The sequence below is a fragment of the Triticum dicoccoides genome, chromosome 5A (assembly GCF_002162155.2).
Source record: "Triticum dicoccoides isolate Atlit2015 ecotype Zavitan chromosome 5A, WEW_v2.0, whole genome shotgun sequence".
Taxonomy (NCBI): Eukaryota; Viridiplantae; Streptophyta; class Magnoliopsida; order Poales; family Poaceae; genus Triticum; species Triticum dicoccoides.
Window position 1 is genome coordinate 374,487,282 of NC_041388.1, and position 13,600 is coordinate 374,500,881.

At 47.2% G+C, this 13,600-nt stretch overlaps 1 protein-coding gene across 1 annotated transcript; it reads left to right on the top strand.

Annotated features, from left to right (window-relative positions):
• The first annotated feature begins 7,696 nt into the window (after nt 1-7,696).
• On the top strand, nt 7,697-8,695 carry LOC119301603. The gene has a single exon (XM_037578598.1). The coding sequence runs from the start codon at nt 7,777-7,779 to the stop codon at nt 8,470-8,472; it is 696 nt and encodes a 231-aa protein (XP_037434495.1). The 5' UTR covers nt 7,697-7,776; the 3' UTR covers nt 8,473-8,695.
• Nucleotides 8,696-13,600: the final 4,905 nt, after the last annotated feature.

The window sequence follows — 13,600 nt, forward strand, 5'->3', positions numbered from 1 at the left end:
CAATGGCCTCGCCATGGCCACTGACCTCCCCTGCACCGGTGCCCTGCCGGGTCCGCCAGTATTGGGCGTGCGCCCGCTCGGGCGCGTCCGACGCCCCCGCCCGCTATCGGTGCCCGTTGGCCCGACCTGCTAGGGCCTCTGTGCCACTGACCAGAGGGGCCCAACGCATATAACGTTTTAACAGAAAATGTAAAAGAAAATAATAAATAAATAATAAAAATTAAAATATTAATTAATTAACTAAAGAATTAATTAACTTAACTAATCCTGATTAAATTAATCTAATCACTAGTTAACTTAATTAAAACCTGATTAGCCTGTTCAGTCTATGACATGCGGACCCCACATGTCAGGTTGACCAGGTCAACGGTCAACGCTGACTGCTGACGTCAGCATGACATCATGCTGATGTCATAAATCCAATTTCGAATTAATTAAATAATTAATTAAATTCCAGAAATTAATAAAATCTTTAGAAAATCATATCTTTTAATCCGTAACTCGGATGAAAATACTTTGTACATGAAAGTTGCTCAGAACAACGAGACGAATCCGGATACGCAATCCGTTCGTCCGCCACACACCCCTAACATATCAAACTCGCAACTTTCCCCCTCCGGCTCCTCTGCCCGAAAACACGGAACACCGGGAATACTTTCCCGGATGATTTCCCCCTTCGCCAGCATCACCTCATACTGCGTTAGGACACACCTAGCACCGCTCTTTGTCATGTCTTGCGTCGTCTTGCTTATGTTTGCACTGTATTTATTGTTTCTTCCCCCTCTTCTCTTCGGTAGATTACGAGACCGACGCTGCTGCTGCCCAGTTCGACTACGGAGTTGACGACCCCTCTCTCTTGCCAGAGCAACCAGGCAAGCCCCCCCCCCCTTGATCACCAGATATCGCCTACTCTTCTCTATACTGCTTGCATTAGAGTAGCGTAGCATGTTACTGCTTTCCGTTAATCCTATTCTGATGCATAGCCTGTCATTGTTGCTACAGTCATTGATACCTTACCCGCAATCCTAATTGCTTAGTATAGGATGCTAGTGTTCCATCAGTGACCCTACACTCTTGTCCGTCTGCCATGCTATACTACTGGGCCGTGATCACTTCGGGAGGTGATCACGGGCATATACGATATACTTTACACAGTTACATTACCTGTGATACTGTTCGGAGATGGGGGCTGAAGGGGCAGGTGGCTCCATCCCGGTAGAGGTGGGCCTGGGTTCCCGATAGCCCCCGACTGTTACTTTGTGGCGGAGCGGCAGGGCAGGTTGAGACCACCTAGGAGACAGGTGGGCCTGGCCCTGTTCGGCGTTCGCGGATACTTAACACGCTTAACGAGATCTTGGTATTTGATCTGAGTCGGCTACGAGCCTATACGCACTAACCATCTACGTGGGAGTAGTTATGGGTATCCCGACGTCGTGGTATCAGCCGAAGCACTTCAGACGTCAGCGACGGAGCGGCGCGCGCCGAATTGGACTGGAACGCCACTAGGCTAGGTCTGCTTTCGGCCGCCCTCGCAACGTGCAGGTGTGCTATGGGCGATGGGCCCAGACCCCTGTGCGCTTAGGTTTAGACCAGCGTGCTGGCCTCTCTGTTTTGCCTAGGTGGGGCTGCGACGTGTTGATCTTCCGAGGCCGGGCATGACCCAGGAAAGTGTGTCCGGCCAAATGGGATCAAGCGTGTTGGGTTATGTGGTGCACCCCTGCAGGGAAGTTAATCTATTCGAATAGTCGTGATCTTCGATAACAGGACGACTTGGAGTTGTACCTTGACCTTATGACAACTAGAACCGGATACTTAATAAAACACACCCTTCCAAGTTCCACAGACAACCCGGTGATTGCTTTTCTACAGGGCGACGAGAGGAGGATCGCCGGGTAGGATTATGCTACTGCGATGCTACTGGAGATGCTACTTGGAGATGCTACTTGGAGATGCTACTTGGGGGACTTCAATCTACTCTCATCTACATGCTGCAAGACGGAGGCTGCCAGAAGCGTAGTCTTCGACAGGATTAGCTATCCCCCTCTTATTCTGGCATTCTGCAGTTCAGTCCACTGATATGGCCTCCTTACACATATACCCATGCATATGTAGTGTAGTTCTTTGCTTGCGAGTACTTTGGATGAGTACTCACGGTTGCTTTCTCCCCCCCTTTTCCCCTTTTCCTTTCTTTCTGGTTGTCGCAACCAGATGCTGGAGCCCTGGAGCCAGACGCCACCGTCGACGACGACCCCTACTACACCGGAGGTGCCTACTACTACGTGCAGGCTGACGACGACGACCAGGAGTAGTTAGGAGGATCCCAGGCAGGAGGCCTGCGCCTCTTTCGATCTGTATCCCAGTTTGTGCTAGCCATCTTATGGCAACTTGTTTAACTTATGTCTGTACTCAGATATTGTTGCTTCCGCTGACTCGTCTATGATCGAGCACTTGTATTCGAGCCCTCGAGGCCCCTGGCTTGTATTATGATGCTTGTATGACTTATTTATGTTTTAGAGTTGTGTTGTGATATCTTCCCGTGAGTCCCTGATCTTGATCGTACACATTTGCGTGCATGATTAGTGTACGATTGAATCGGGGGCGTCACAGCTGCCTAAGTAGTTGCAAACCTTGCTTGAGGTGTTGCACATGTTCCTCTAAGGTAGCACTGAACACCAGTATATCATCAAAGAATACGACTGCACAGTCATGATCCACGGGCGCTAGAGTAACATTCATCTCTCCTTGGAATGTAGATGGCCCTCCCGTCAGCCCAAACAATACCACATTAAACTCATAGTGACCATTGTGTGTATGAAAGGTTGTCTTGTATTCTTCCCCGGGAGCCAAACGGATCTGATCATACCTAGCACGAAGGTCCAATTTGGAAAACCATGAGGCGCCTGATAATTCATCGAGCAATTCATCTATCACGGGCAGAGGATATTTAGTCTTCAGTGTCATGTCAACATGTTCAGTTGTTTGTAATCAACACAGAGTCGCCATGTGCCATCCTTTTTTTAACCAAAATGATTGGGGAGGCAAAAGAACTAGTGCTAGGCGAAATTACACCGGAGGCTAGCATTTCTTTCACTTGTCGTTCTATTTATGTCTTTTGCTCAGGGGAATACATGTATGGTCTAATGTTAACAGGACAAGCTCCCTCCACCAGTGGCATTTTGTGATCACAAGAGCGACGAGGAGGAAGACCAGTAGGTTCCTCAAAAATATCAGCAAAGGAAGCAATGACTTGTTGAATTTCTTCAGGTACATCATCCATCACAGTCACTTTGTTTCTTATGTGTCTAGGATAAGTTATAGTTCTACCACAATGAATTCACACTCAGATGGCAGATCTCCTTGTAGAACCACTTTTGTGCCCTTGTAATCAAAGGATAGCCATTTTTGTAACCAATTAACACTCATAGTTCCCTGAGCCAAGAGCCAATCCATCCCAATAATCCCATCATAATGTTGCAGAGGCAGGATTTTGAAATCAGTAACAAACTGATGTCCCCCACTGACCATCCACAGTTAGGAATCCAAGCAGAGCATTCTAGTTGTCCTCCTCCAGCGATCCTGAATTTCTGTACCTTGCTCAAAGGTTGCTTACCCACTAAATAACCTGCCTGTCACTGAGAAATTAATGTGAGCTACCAGAATCCAATAAGAAGACTACTTCCTGTCCTGAAACTTGACAAGTGAGTCGAATAGCACTGTTAGTTCGACTAGCTGATTGTGTTTCTGCAGATAACACCATTGGATCCATATCACTCTCATCAGAATCAGGCGATTCTGGTGCACAAAATTCCAACAGTTCCTGCACTACATGTAATTTCACTGTAGTATTGCACCTATGTTCTCTGCCCCATTTTTCACCACATATGTAACACGGACCCTTGGCTCTGCGATATGCTTTGAGAGTCGCTAACTTATCCTCTGAAGCAGTTGTTCCGTTGTGAGAATCCCCAATTCTAGCATATGTTTGTACCTTATTATCAGGTTGCTGTCTGTACTGTCTAGATGAAGCAGAAGAATAAGAGCGCTTGTTGCAGTCTGGCTCACTGTCACCAACTTCCTCTTGCACCAAAGCAATTGAGTAGGCCATGTCCAAATCAACATGACGTTGGACAGCTACTATCATTCTGACGGTGTGCTTCAATCCATCCACAAACCGGGTGGTATAATGTAGCATACTAGGTTCAGGCTCATATGCAGTCAACTGGTCCATAAGTTAAGAGAATTGAGTTATGTACTCCTCCATAGAGCCGGTCTGAAGCAGACGATACAGCTTGCGCACTAGGGATTGGTGCTGATTGCGGCCAAAATGGTTGATCATAGCAGCGCAAAAATCTTCCTAAGGCGATCGAACAAACTTGTGTTGAACTGAAGATAACCAACGTGCTGTCGGGCCTTCAAACTGCATCGCAGCCACCGCAATCCACAAGTCCGGATCAGTGTCAAACATATCAAAATAATCCTCCCACCGAGTCTGCCACAACTTTGGATTTTCTCCACCAAAACCTCGGAAAATCGACAGATGGTAGTTTCCCATGCCCGGAATGGCCTCACGAAGACGATGAACCACTCCGACGCTCGCGATTCAGTAAACTGGAGAAGGAAGATGTTGGGCGGGGTAATTTTGCTGTACCTGAGCTGGAGGTTGAATGTACGGTGCAGACATGTCTGTACCCCGAACTTGCATAGATGCACAGAGCCCCGCGACGCCTGCATCTGGTGGCCCCTTCAGCGAGCGCTCGCACCCATCCATCTCTCCAGCGCAGAAGGAGGTGCCCTTGGCGATGCGCATGTCTTGGATCTACTTGAGTAGCTTTGCCTCGGCGCCATCGGTGTACGTCTGGAGGTCGTTGACAACGGTCTCCATCGCCGCCTCGACGGCCTTATCAACCGCCGCTCCAATCGAGCGTGACACCGCCGCCTCCACCGCGCTCCCCACGGTCTTCACAATAAGCGCGTCGAGCTCCTTCTGGTGGCGGAGATGAGCCGCCTCGCTTGCGTGAGTAATCGTCCCATAAATCGCCTTGCCCTCAGGCGTTAGGTGATCCATGAGTTCCTGCCGCTGGCGCGCCGCCGCTGCCGCCAGCCGCGTGTCGTGAGTATTCTCCAGCGTGGGTGGGGAATTTTTGGCTCTGAGTACCAATTGTTAGCAACTAGCTACGAATCTCAAGGAATTGCCATGGAGGAAAGGGGGTCGAGAGGGGAATTGCTTCAATATTCGAATTGCAGTAGCTAGTTACAAGTTTCTCCTCTTACAAGCTGGCGGCAGAGCCATTCAACCAATGGCCCAAATGACACGTTAGCTGGGACACGTCGATATAAAGTTCACTTGACCCACTCGTCCGATGCATATTGCTGGGCTGGGCTGTCTCGGTCGCTTGTCGAGCCGAACCACCTCCTGGGCTTCTTCGGTTGGGTCGTCTCCTGCAGTAGCCCATGGTTTAGTCTTAACATAGATGGTCTGCCGTGCGGGACGGCGGGGTATGGGGGAGCAACTAGTTAACGAGCGCTTTTTCGGGAGCCTCGCAACGATCAGCGCCACTTGGCACGCTCTCAGCCATTCGTCACGTGTCGCACTCTGGACGCTTCCTTCGGATTTTATTTTTTTTATTTTTCCGCACGCGTTTTCGGCTTTTTAAACGGTTTTTTCCAGGTTTTTTCGATGTTTTGGTTTTCCTCCGGTCTTCCTTAGCTTTTCAATCAAAAAAATTTTGGGAAAAAAAATTTTGCGCGAAAAAAACACGTTTCTTTTTCTTTCGCGAAAGTCACGGTATTTTTTCGCGAGAGGCACGCTTGTGCTTTAGTGAGAGTCACGGCCGTGACCTTCGGAAATGGAAAGCCTTTCGGAAACAGAAAAAAACGCGTTTTCTGTTTTTTTTCTTTCGCGAGAGTCACGGTTTTGCTTCCGCGAGAGGCACGGTTGTACTTTCACGAGAGTCACGGCCGTGCCTCTCAGAAAGGGAAAAATAAAATGCGTTTTCTGTTTTTTCTTCTTTCGCGAGAGTCACGGTTTTGCTTCCGCAAGAGGCACGATTGTGCTTTCGCGAGAGTCACGGTTGTGCCTCTCAGAAAGGGAAAAAATACGTGTTTTTTTCTTTTGTGAGTCACGGTTTTGCTTCCGCGAGAGGCATGGTTGTGCTTTCACGAGAAACACGGCCGTGCCTCTCGGAAATGGAAAAAAAAAAACGTGTTTTCTGTTTTTTCCTTCCACGAGAGTCATTGTTTTGCTTCCACGAGAGGCATGGGTGTGATTTCGCGAGAGGTACGGGTGTGCCTCTTTCGGAAAGGGAAAAAACCGTGCTCCCGGTTCGGTTTTTTCGCCCATTTTTTTGTCTATTTTTTTCATAAAAAAAAGTTCGTCAAAACCTATCAACATGGGATCTAGTTTTGAAAATCTCGACGCGAGAAATCCAATGATGAAAACGGTTCAAGATTTGGACGCACGGTTTAAAAGATAAAGCGTTTTGAATAAGCGAATCTACGAAAAAAGGGAAAACTCTCAGGTTGCGACAAGTAGCGCGCTGCATGTGCGCCACTTGTCGCGACCTGGAAAAGTGGAGTGTTTTTTTTTATGTAATGATTTCGGGGGTATGGACTAAGTGTTGTTGCTGTACCGGTACCTGGATCGCAGACACAGATGCCCACAACCACAAGGCCGCAGCTCCAATCGTCCGGTCTCGGGTGTGATCCATCGAACATTCGGAATAGGACGATCAACAGAAAGGATCCATTCACCTAGCCCTAGATCAAACCGTGATCGATTGGATAGAACGTTCAGACGTGGGGCAGCACGTTGATCACACGAGATGCTCGTGTCATGCCAAACCGATATACTCCGTATCTCTGGTGGTTTCTTTTCTCAAACCAAACACAAACACAGCCCTCGGCCGGTACGCCGAAGTTGGAAGAAATTGTGGTTACGGACCGAAGAAGAGCGAAACGGTTTCCCAAAAATTGGAGCACAAACGCGGCACATCACATATCACGATACGTAACAAGAAAATAATTCTCGACCGATGTATCTCTCGGCCTACAGGAGCCACGAAGTAGTACCAGCATATCTCAGGCAGGCCCACATGCAGCCGGTTCCGTCAACTTGCCATCTCGACCGCCGGTTGCAAACCGCGCGCACGCATGCTGACGCTGGCTCAGGCTGCGGAAATGGGATATCTCGCAGCATCTCCCGGGCTCGATTCCGAGCATCTCCCTCGCAGATCCCCGCCGATGCCAATTCCGGGCATCTTTGCCCGCACTATTACGTTTGACAGCTCCCATTAACTGAAGATTGCCTCTTTTGCACGCACGCACCTCGACTTTTGCCGGTTTTCTGTTTACAGGTCCAAGGATTTCTTTATTTTGGGAGACAATACACTTTTCAAGAAAGTGGACGACAAATGCCTCGGCAGCTTTAAAGTTTTAAGCCGAAAGGTTAAATAATAAATATTCAAGGCTTTTTTTTCAGTAGCAACTGGATTGTGTTCCGCCTAGCACATTCTGCATGCATCAGTTTTGCAAAAAAAGTTGTGTATCAGTGCACTTGTTTACCTAATCCAACATCCACTAAATATATATAGAAATTGCAAAAGCTCTCGGTACTAAACTGCAAACTCCATCATTTGCATCCCGCCACCTATATATACACTTCCCACCCAAGCCCACCCTCCTCACTATCCTCATCATTCACAACAAACTCACAGACCAAGCCTCCTCCTTCCTATCTTGAACAACCGCCGGGAGGCCTCCCCGTCGCCGTCGCCGCAAATGGAGCTGCTCAACGTGGTGCCGGCGGACTCCATGGCCTTCCCCCTCTACTCCCTCCCCGCGGCGGCCAACACCGTCGCCTCGCTCTTCGCCTGGCTCGTCGCCGCCCTCGCCGCCGCCGTTGGCCTCTGGCGCATCCGCGCGGTCGGCTCCTCCAACAAACTACCCGTCGCCGGCGCCCGCGCCCACGGCAGCACCCTCGTGGACGACAAGCAGCAGACGCAGGCCGTTTCGTCGCCTGCCGCTGACGAGCCACGGCCCAGACTCGCCGAGCCGGTGGAGCCGGCTTCCCCGATTAGCGAGCCGAGCTCGCCGTCCAAGGTCCGGTTCACGGCGTACTACGGCGGGGCCGGAGCTGACGCCGGCGACGACGGAGTAGTTGACGGCGTCAGGAAATGCGCCGACAGGGACGAGGACGACAACGGCGTGCCCTTCGTCGACGACCAGAGCGAGACGCTGCCGAGACGGACGGCGTCGATGAGGATCAGGTCGGCGGCCTCGACGGCGGTGCCCTGCTGGGAGGAGAGGGAGATGGCCGTGAGGAGGCGGGGGGATCTGGGCTGGTACCGCCACCTTGACATGGCGGTGCTCGACGGCACCGTCGTAAGGCTGTGGGACGGCGAGGTCACCGCGGCGGTGGCGTCGCCGAGGGCGCGGCGGGGGAGGGCAGGATTGGAACTGCACCTGTCACTATAGAGATGGAGATCCTGATGTGTATAATGTGGTTAGGATTGTTGGACTGTGATTAGGTGGGTATGACAGTTTTGTCCTTCAATTTGGGCATGTCATATGTATGTGATGTGTATCATGGAAGAGGGCCGAGGCTGAAAAATGAACAGCCTTCGTCTCAGCTCTCAGGAGAAACGAAAATTTGGCAAATAATGGCAGAGTATTCTTGCTCAGTTCCCTTCCCTGCTTCCATTTCCATGGCTTGCACTGCTCTCCATTACATCCTTCTGACCCTTTTGTTCTCTCGGTTTATTTATCTGACGAACACCGCTTTCAAAATAAATTCATGCTTAGCTTCAGTTCTCCGGTGGATGAGTTATCTTTGTAATAACAATTCTAAAAGAAAAAAATCAAGAATGTTGCCGCCCTGCCCTTGCAAAAATTGTACTAAGAAATACTCTCTTGTATACTTTATCTGGTGCACAATTTTTATATCTTTATTTATGGAGTTTTGCAGGTCATTCCCAGCATCCATGATTTAATTTTTCACAAACTTGGAAAAATTCATATGCCTTAACTCAATATGAGATGCAGGCTCAACCGAATGCAGAAAACTTGTGTTCTCAGTTCTCACAAATCACAATGGGCTCCTGGGTTTTAAAAGAGTTCCATATGATTTGTAGAGGATTTGGATCCTTAGGAATTTAGGACCACTTTGCACACTATTTGGAGGAGAATTTTCATCCACTCAAACCTTTTTGTATAATTATTTTTTGTTTTTTCTATGACATTAAACGCTATTTGATCCAAATTCCCGTGGTTTTCTAATCCTATGTTTCTTATGTTTCCGCATTTCATATGAAATGAGGATTTTTTTAGCCAACTACAAGTATATAACCAATGCCTATTAGTTAAGTGACCCATGCGGCATTGTCGCAGACAGTAATGCTATATAGTAATCACAGTGATGTGAAGATGATGCCGGCTTATCAATTGCACATTTATTTAATAAAGTTGCTAAATGATTCGCTGCTTTTCCCAAACGAATTCAGTGAACCACCCTGAATATAGTGTAGTGGCAGGCAGCACTCCTTGATTTTTCTGGTCCCAATTCATGGCTATGTACTAAACTGATTTGCTTGATCTCTGCCACAGTTTCCAGCCAAATATTTCAGTAGGAGTATACACATCATTGTCACCACTTCTGAAGCCACATAAAACTCATGGTTTTGAACCTCTTGGTGGCGGTGGAGAAAACAACACCATGTGTTGCTTTCCAATCGATGTCAGTGTCTAAATTACAGTGTAATCAATAGTAGCATGGAATCATAATTAGGCGATTATGACGGACTTAAATCCTTGTCTGGATTATGAATGCGACGTGCGTGTTGACAGATCTGCATCATGAATGGTGATACCATAAGAATATGCTTGGACATATACTACTTGGTAGGTGGTTTAATTTCCACATAATGATTGTTTTAATTCAGTTGCGCTCATCACTCGAGCTGCAAGCATCCTTGAGATCCAATGGGCATGATCATATCATACAGAATGGTTATTTCCATTATGACTTGTGATTAATGAAAAGGGGTTAGCCCAGCACGGAACGAGGGGATCCTGCCAGAGGGAAGCATCATCTCCCAACAGGTCTCCTAACCCTAGCGAAAGAATTTCGAATCTGGATGATTTTTCCTTTCGAATCGGGATGATACCTCCATGGGGAAAGGCACGGGACGGCTCAGCCGCCATGGGATGTTTCTGTACCTAAGTTACAGGATTCTTTTGGGGTTCAATTTGCAAATTGTACCTCTTTCCATCTCACAGCGTACGCATCCAATCCAACGGCACAAGTTTGGGTTTCCATGTTTCCTCTGAATGTATGGTTTCCACTAGATATGTTCTCATCTCAGTCTCCCTCTCGAGCTCTCCTGTACTAGTCGACACATACCTTCCTATCACACTTTTTCTCTTTGTCTCTCTCCTTTTCTCTCCTGGGTGACCGTTCATTGGCATTGAAGCAACAACACATGCAAGCGGCTGCCACAGCCGGAATCGTCCAAAGGTTGCTCGTTGTGCTGCGTGTATATCTATATCTTTGTACATTATACTCGTATACACAAATGGAGTAAGAAATTATGTACAATGTAATAAAATCACAAGGAGAACCTAGTTTTACATTACATAATTATCATCTCCTAAAACAAAGATCTAATGTGCTCTTGCTCTCTAGTTTAACATCGTCATTTGTATCTGCAACTGTTTATCTACACATACACTACATCTTTTTTACAGAAGCATTCGCAGATAGATTGATCACCATGCAACTCCTAGTAAGTTGAAATAGATATCTTAAAATGCTAAAAAGGAGAAAATGGATGCAAGTCGAACATTACCTTGAAGAGCAAACAATTTTTGTTTAAAGATGAGCTTGCAAGTGAACATTTGGAGAGGACCTGAAAAACACAAACAACACCTATTTTCTGATGTACATTCAAAAGAAAAGGATAAAACAAAAGTGATCTGATTGGATAACATTTATCTTTATAGTGCCGAAAATTCAGTACTATTTGGTCCGGATTTCTGTACCAGATCATGGTTCTTACTACTAAAATCATGTTTGAGTGTCGATTAGAAGAATCTGTTCTCACTTGCGGGAACAGGTTAAAGCTTTTATTGTTCCTTTTCTGTTAATTCTTTGTAAGCTGATATATATGTTACAGGAAATGCAAACCACAAAGGAAAGAATCCTAACCTCAAATTCCTCTTCAGTAACTTGAAAATGTTATGTACCTAACAAAATTGTGTGGTTCAGGTGAAGAAGCATAAAATCAAATAGAGTGTTGGTCCTATGAAATTTCACATATACAACGAGTACATCTCTACGGATTTAATACAGCTGCCAGGGACATAATTAAGCACTGTTGTTCAAACATCATGTCCTCATGATGAGTTTTCTTGAGCTGGAGGCACCAAAATGACTAAGCTAAGAACAAGCAGCACCCAGGACCCAACAAGGGTATTAATTTAGAGGATCGCTACAATGTACAACTAGTTTGGATTTCACAAAGTTCAGTTTGACACTTTCCATTTACATTTGTTTACAAATCAAGGATCAGAGAGCAGATCCCTTTGTTTATTTCTATTCGAACTGTTTTTATGGGGGATACAAGTTACATTCTGCTTTTAAGGTTGGGATGCAAGAGCTGCAAAAATATGTTACAATATCCAGACTACACATCGATAGAGAGAGCGCTGGACCATAAGCCTTAACTGTGCACATCATTAAATTTGGAGGAGCATTGGTCATACTTATCTATCAGTAAAACAAAACGGAAAACAAAGGATGACAGAAGTATGAAAGAAAATATGTACATAACATTGATAAACGAAGAAGAGAACACGCCTCGATTCTTAGAGCTCCTGCATATGGACCACACTGAAACACTCTCAATGAGCCGCCGCCGGCCGACTGTAAAAAGAACTCGAGTGTGCATGGCCGATTCAGATGGTACGACAGCTGATCGAGATCCAATAGGCAGAGATTATCAGTACAATCCAGAGAGAAAGAGAATACGACTAGGTTTGGGTAAAATTTTCTAACCCAAAGTTCCAGCAGTACACAAGAGGGCGAGAAGAAAACAAGATGCTATCGGTCCAGATTACTCGGAAGTCGGAATCATTTAGAGACACTACAAGGCCCTTTCTGCAATGTTCCAGCAGCCCACATAGTAGATAGGTCTTGTCCCTTCATTTTAATCCGACGGCTCATGGGCCATTGGCGCAACTGGTGCATGAGTTGAGCGTTGCATAGGATACGTTCTCCCTGGACGTCAGGTGAACCTAACCATGCCCCGGAATGGCTCCAAACAAGGCAAGATCACACGCACCCGTCAAGCCCATCAAAGGCATCAATGCCGCTTGTGTCCGCATCCCAAGCAACCGGCTGCGCAGCGGCGAAGGAGTGGCGGAGTTTTATCGCGGCGTAGCTTTCGGTTCTCAGGCACTGGTGGACGACGTCAAGTTGAGGAAGCCGTGCGTGCGTGCGGCAGCGGCCGGTGTGGACTGTGGCGGCGTTGCGTACGTCCGGATTCTGGAGGGGCGTCGGTGTCCTGTGGGCTGTGGCCGTGCGGTCTCGTTGCGTTGCTCGTTGCTGATGCGTTGGCCGTATGCTTCTGTGCCGTCTCGTTGCCGGTGGAGCTGCTTGGCCGGGAGCTAACGTGTGGTCTCATTTGGCAGCGATTTTTCTCCGGCCCTCTCAAGGGCAGCATACATCCACTCTTTTGCTACGTCAATCGCCTTTCGGGACGGCAGTTTTTTCGTTTCGCTCAGAGCCTCGGAACCTTACGAGTTCTTTTTTTTTGGGTCTGTTTTTTCAAGATTCATTGTCTCAATATATGTCGCGCCTTCCGCACTGCAGCGGAGTGCCAGGAAACAGTTCGGCGGATCTGATAGTATCCGTTTTTCGGTTGTCCAATGCCAAAGTCGCTGAATGCATGATTTCATAGGGATGTCCAATGTAACCGCATTTTAGAGCATAAGGCCTCCTTTGGTTTACAGTAATTTTGTATGAACTCTAGAGAATAAGATTTTTCTAGAAAAAAAAATCTTTGAAGCTCTTTGGTTGGGAAGATTTGGGTTGGTATCGCCACCATGACATCGCAGTGCTCGATAGCACCGTTGTAAGGCTGTCAGCAGTTGCGTCATAGAGGGGGCGACGGGGGAGGGCAGGATTGGAGCTGCACTTGTCACTACAGAGGACGAGATCCTAATGTGTCTATAACGTGGTTAGGTTTATTGAATTTTTATTAGGGGGTATGACAATTTTGTCCTTCAATTTAGGCATGTCATTTGTATGTGTATCATCGAAGATTATAATGTGGTTAGATTTATTGAAACTGCTATCATTGTCATGCTACTGCGGTCTTGTAGATGGTTCGACATAACCTGTGGGGTGTAGATGGCTCTTGTGATGTGTTGTAAATATGCAAGGGGTGTTCTTTGCGCGTAGGGTTGTATGGTATTCGAGTCCGGTTTTTCATATAGACTAGATGAAGGTTTTTGATTTGGTCTTCCTTATAAACCGGATCACGGTTTTCGACCTGGTTTTTCTCATAAACCGGCTCATTTTTCTTTGAATAGAGACCCTCCCCCC

Coding starts and splice junctions, on each gene's coding strand:
- LOC119301603 (XM_037578598.1), top strand. CDS start 7,777: ATGGAGCTGCTCAACGTGGTGCCGGCGGACTCCATGGCCTTCCCCCTC.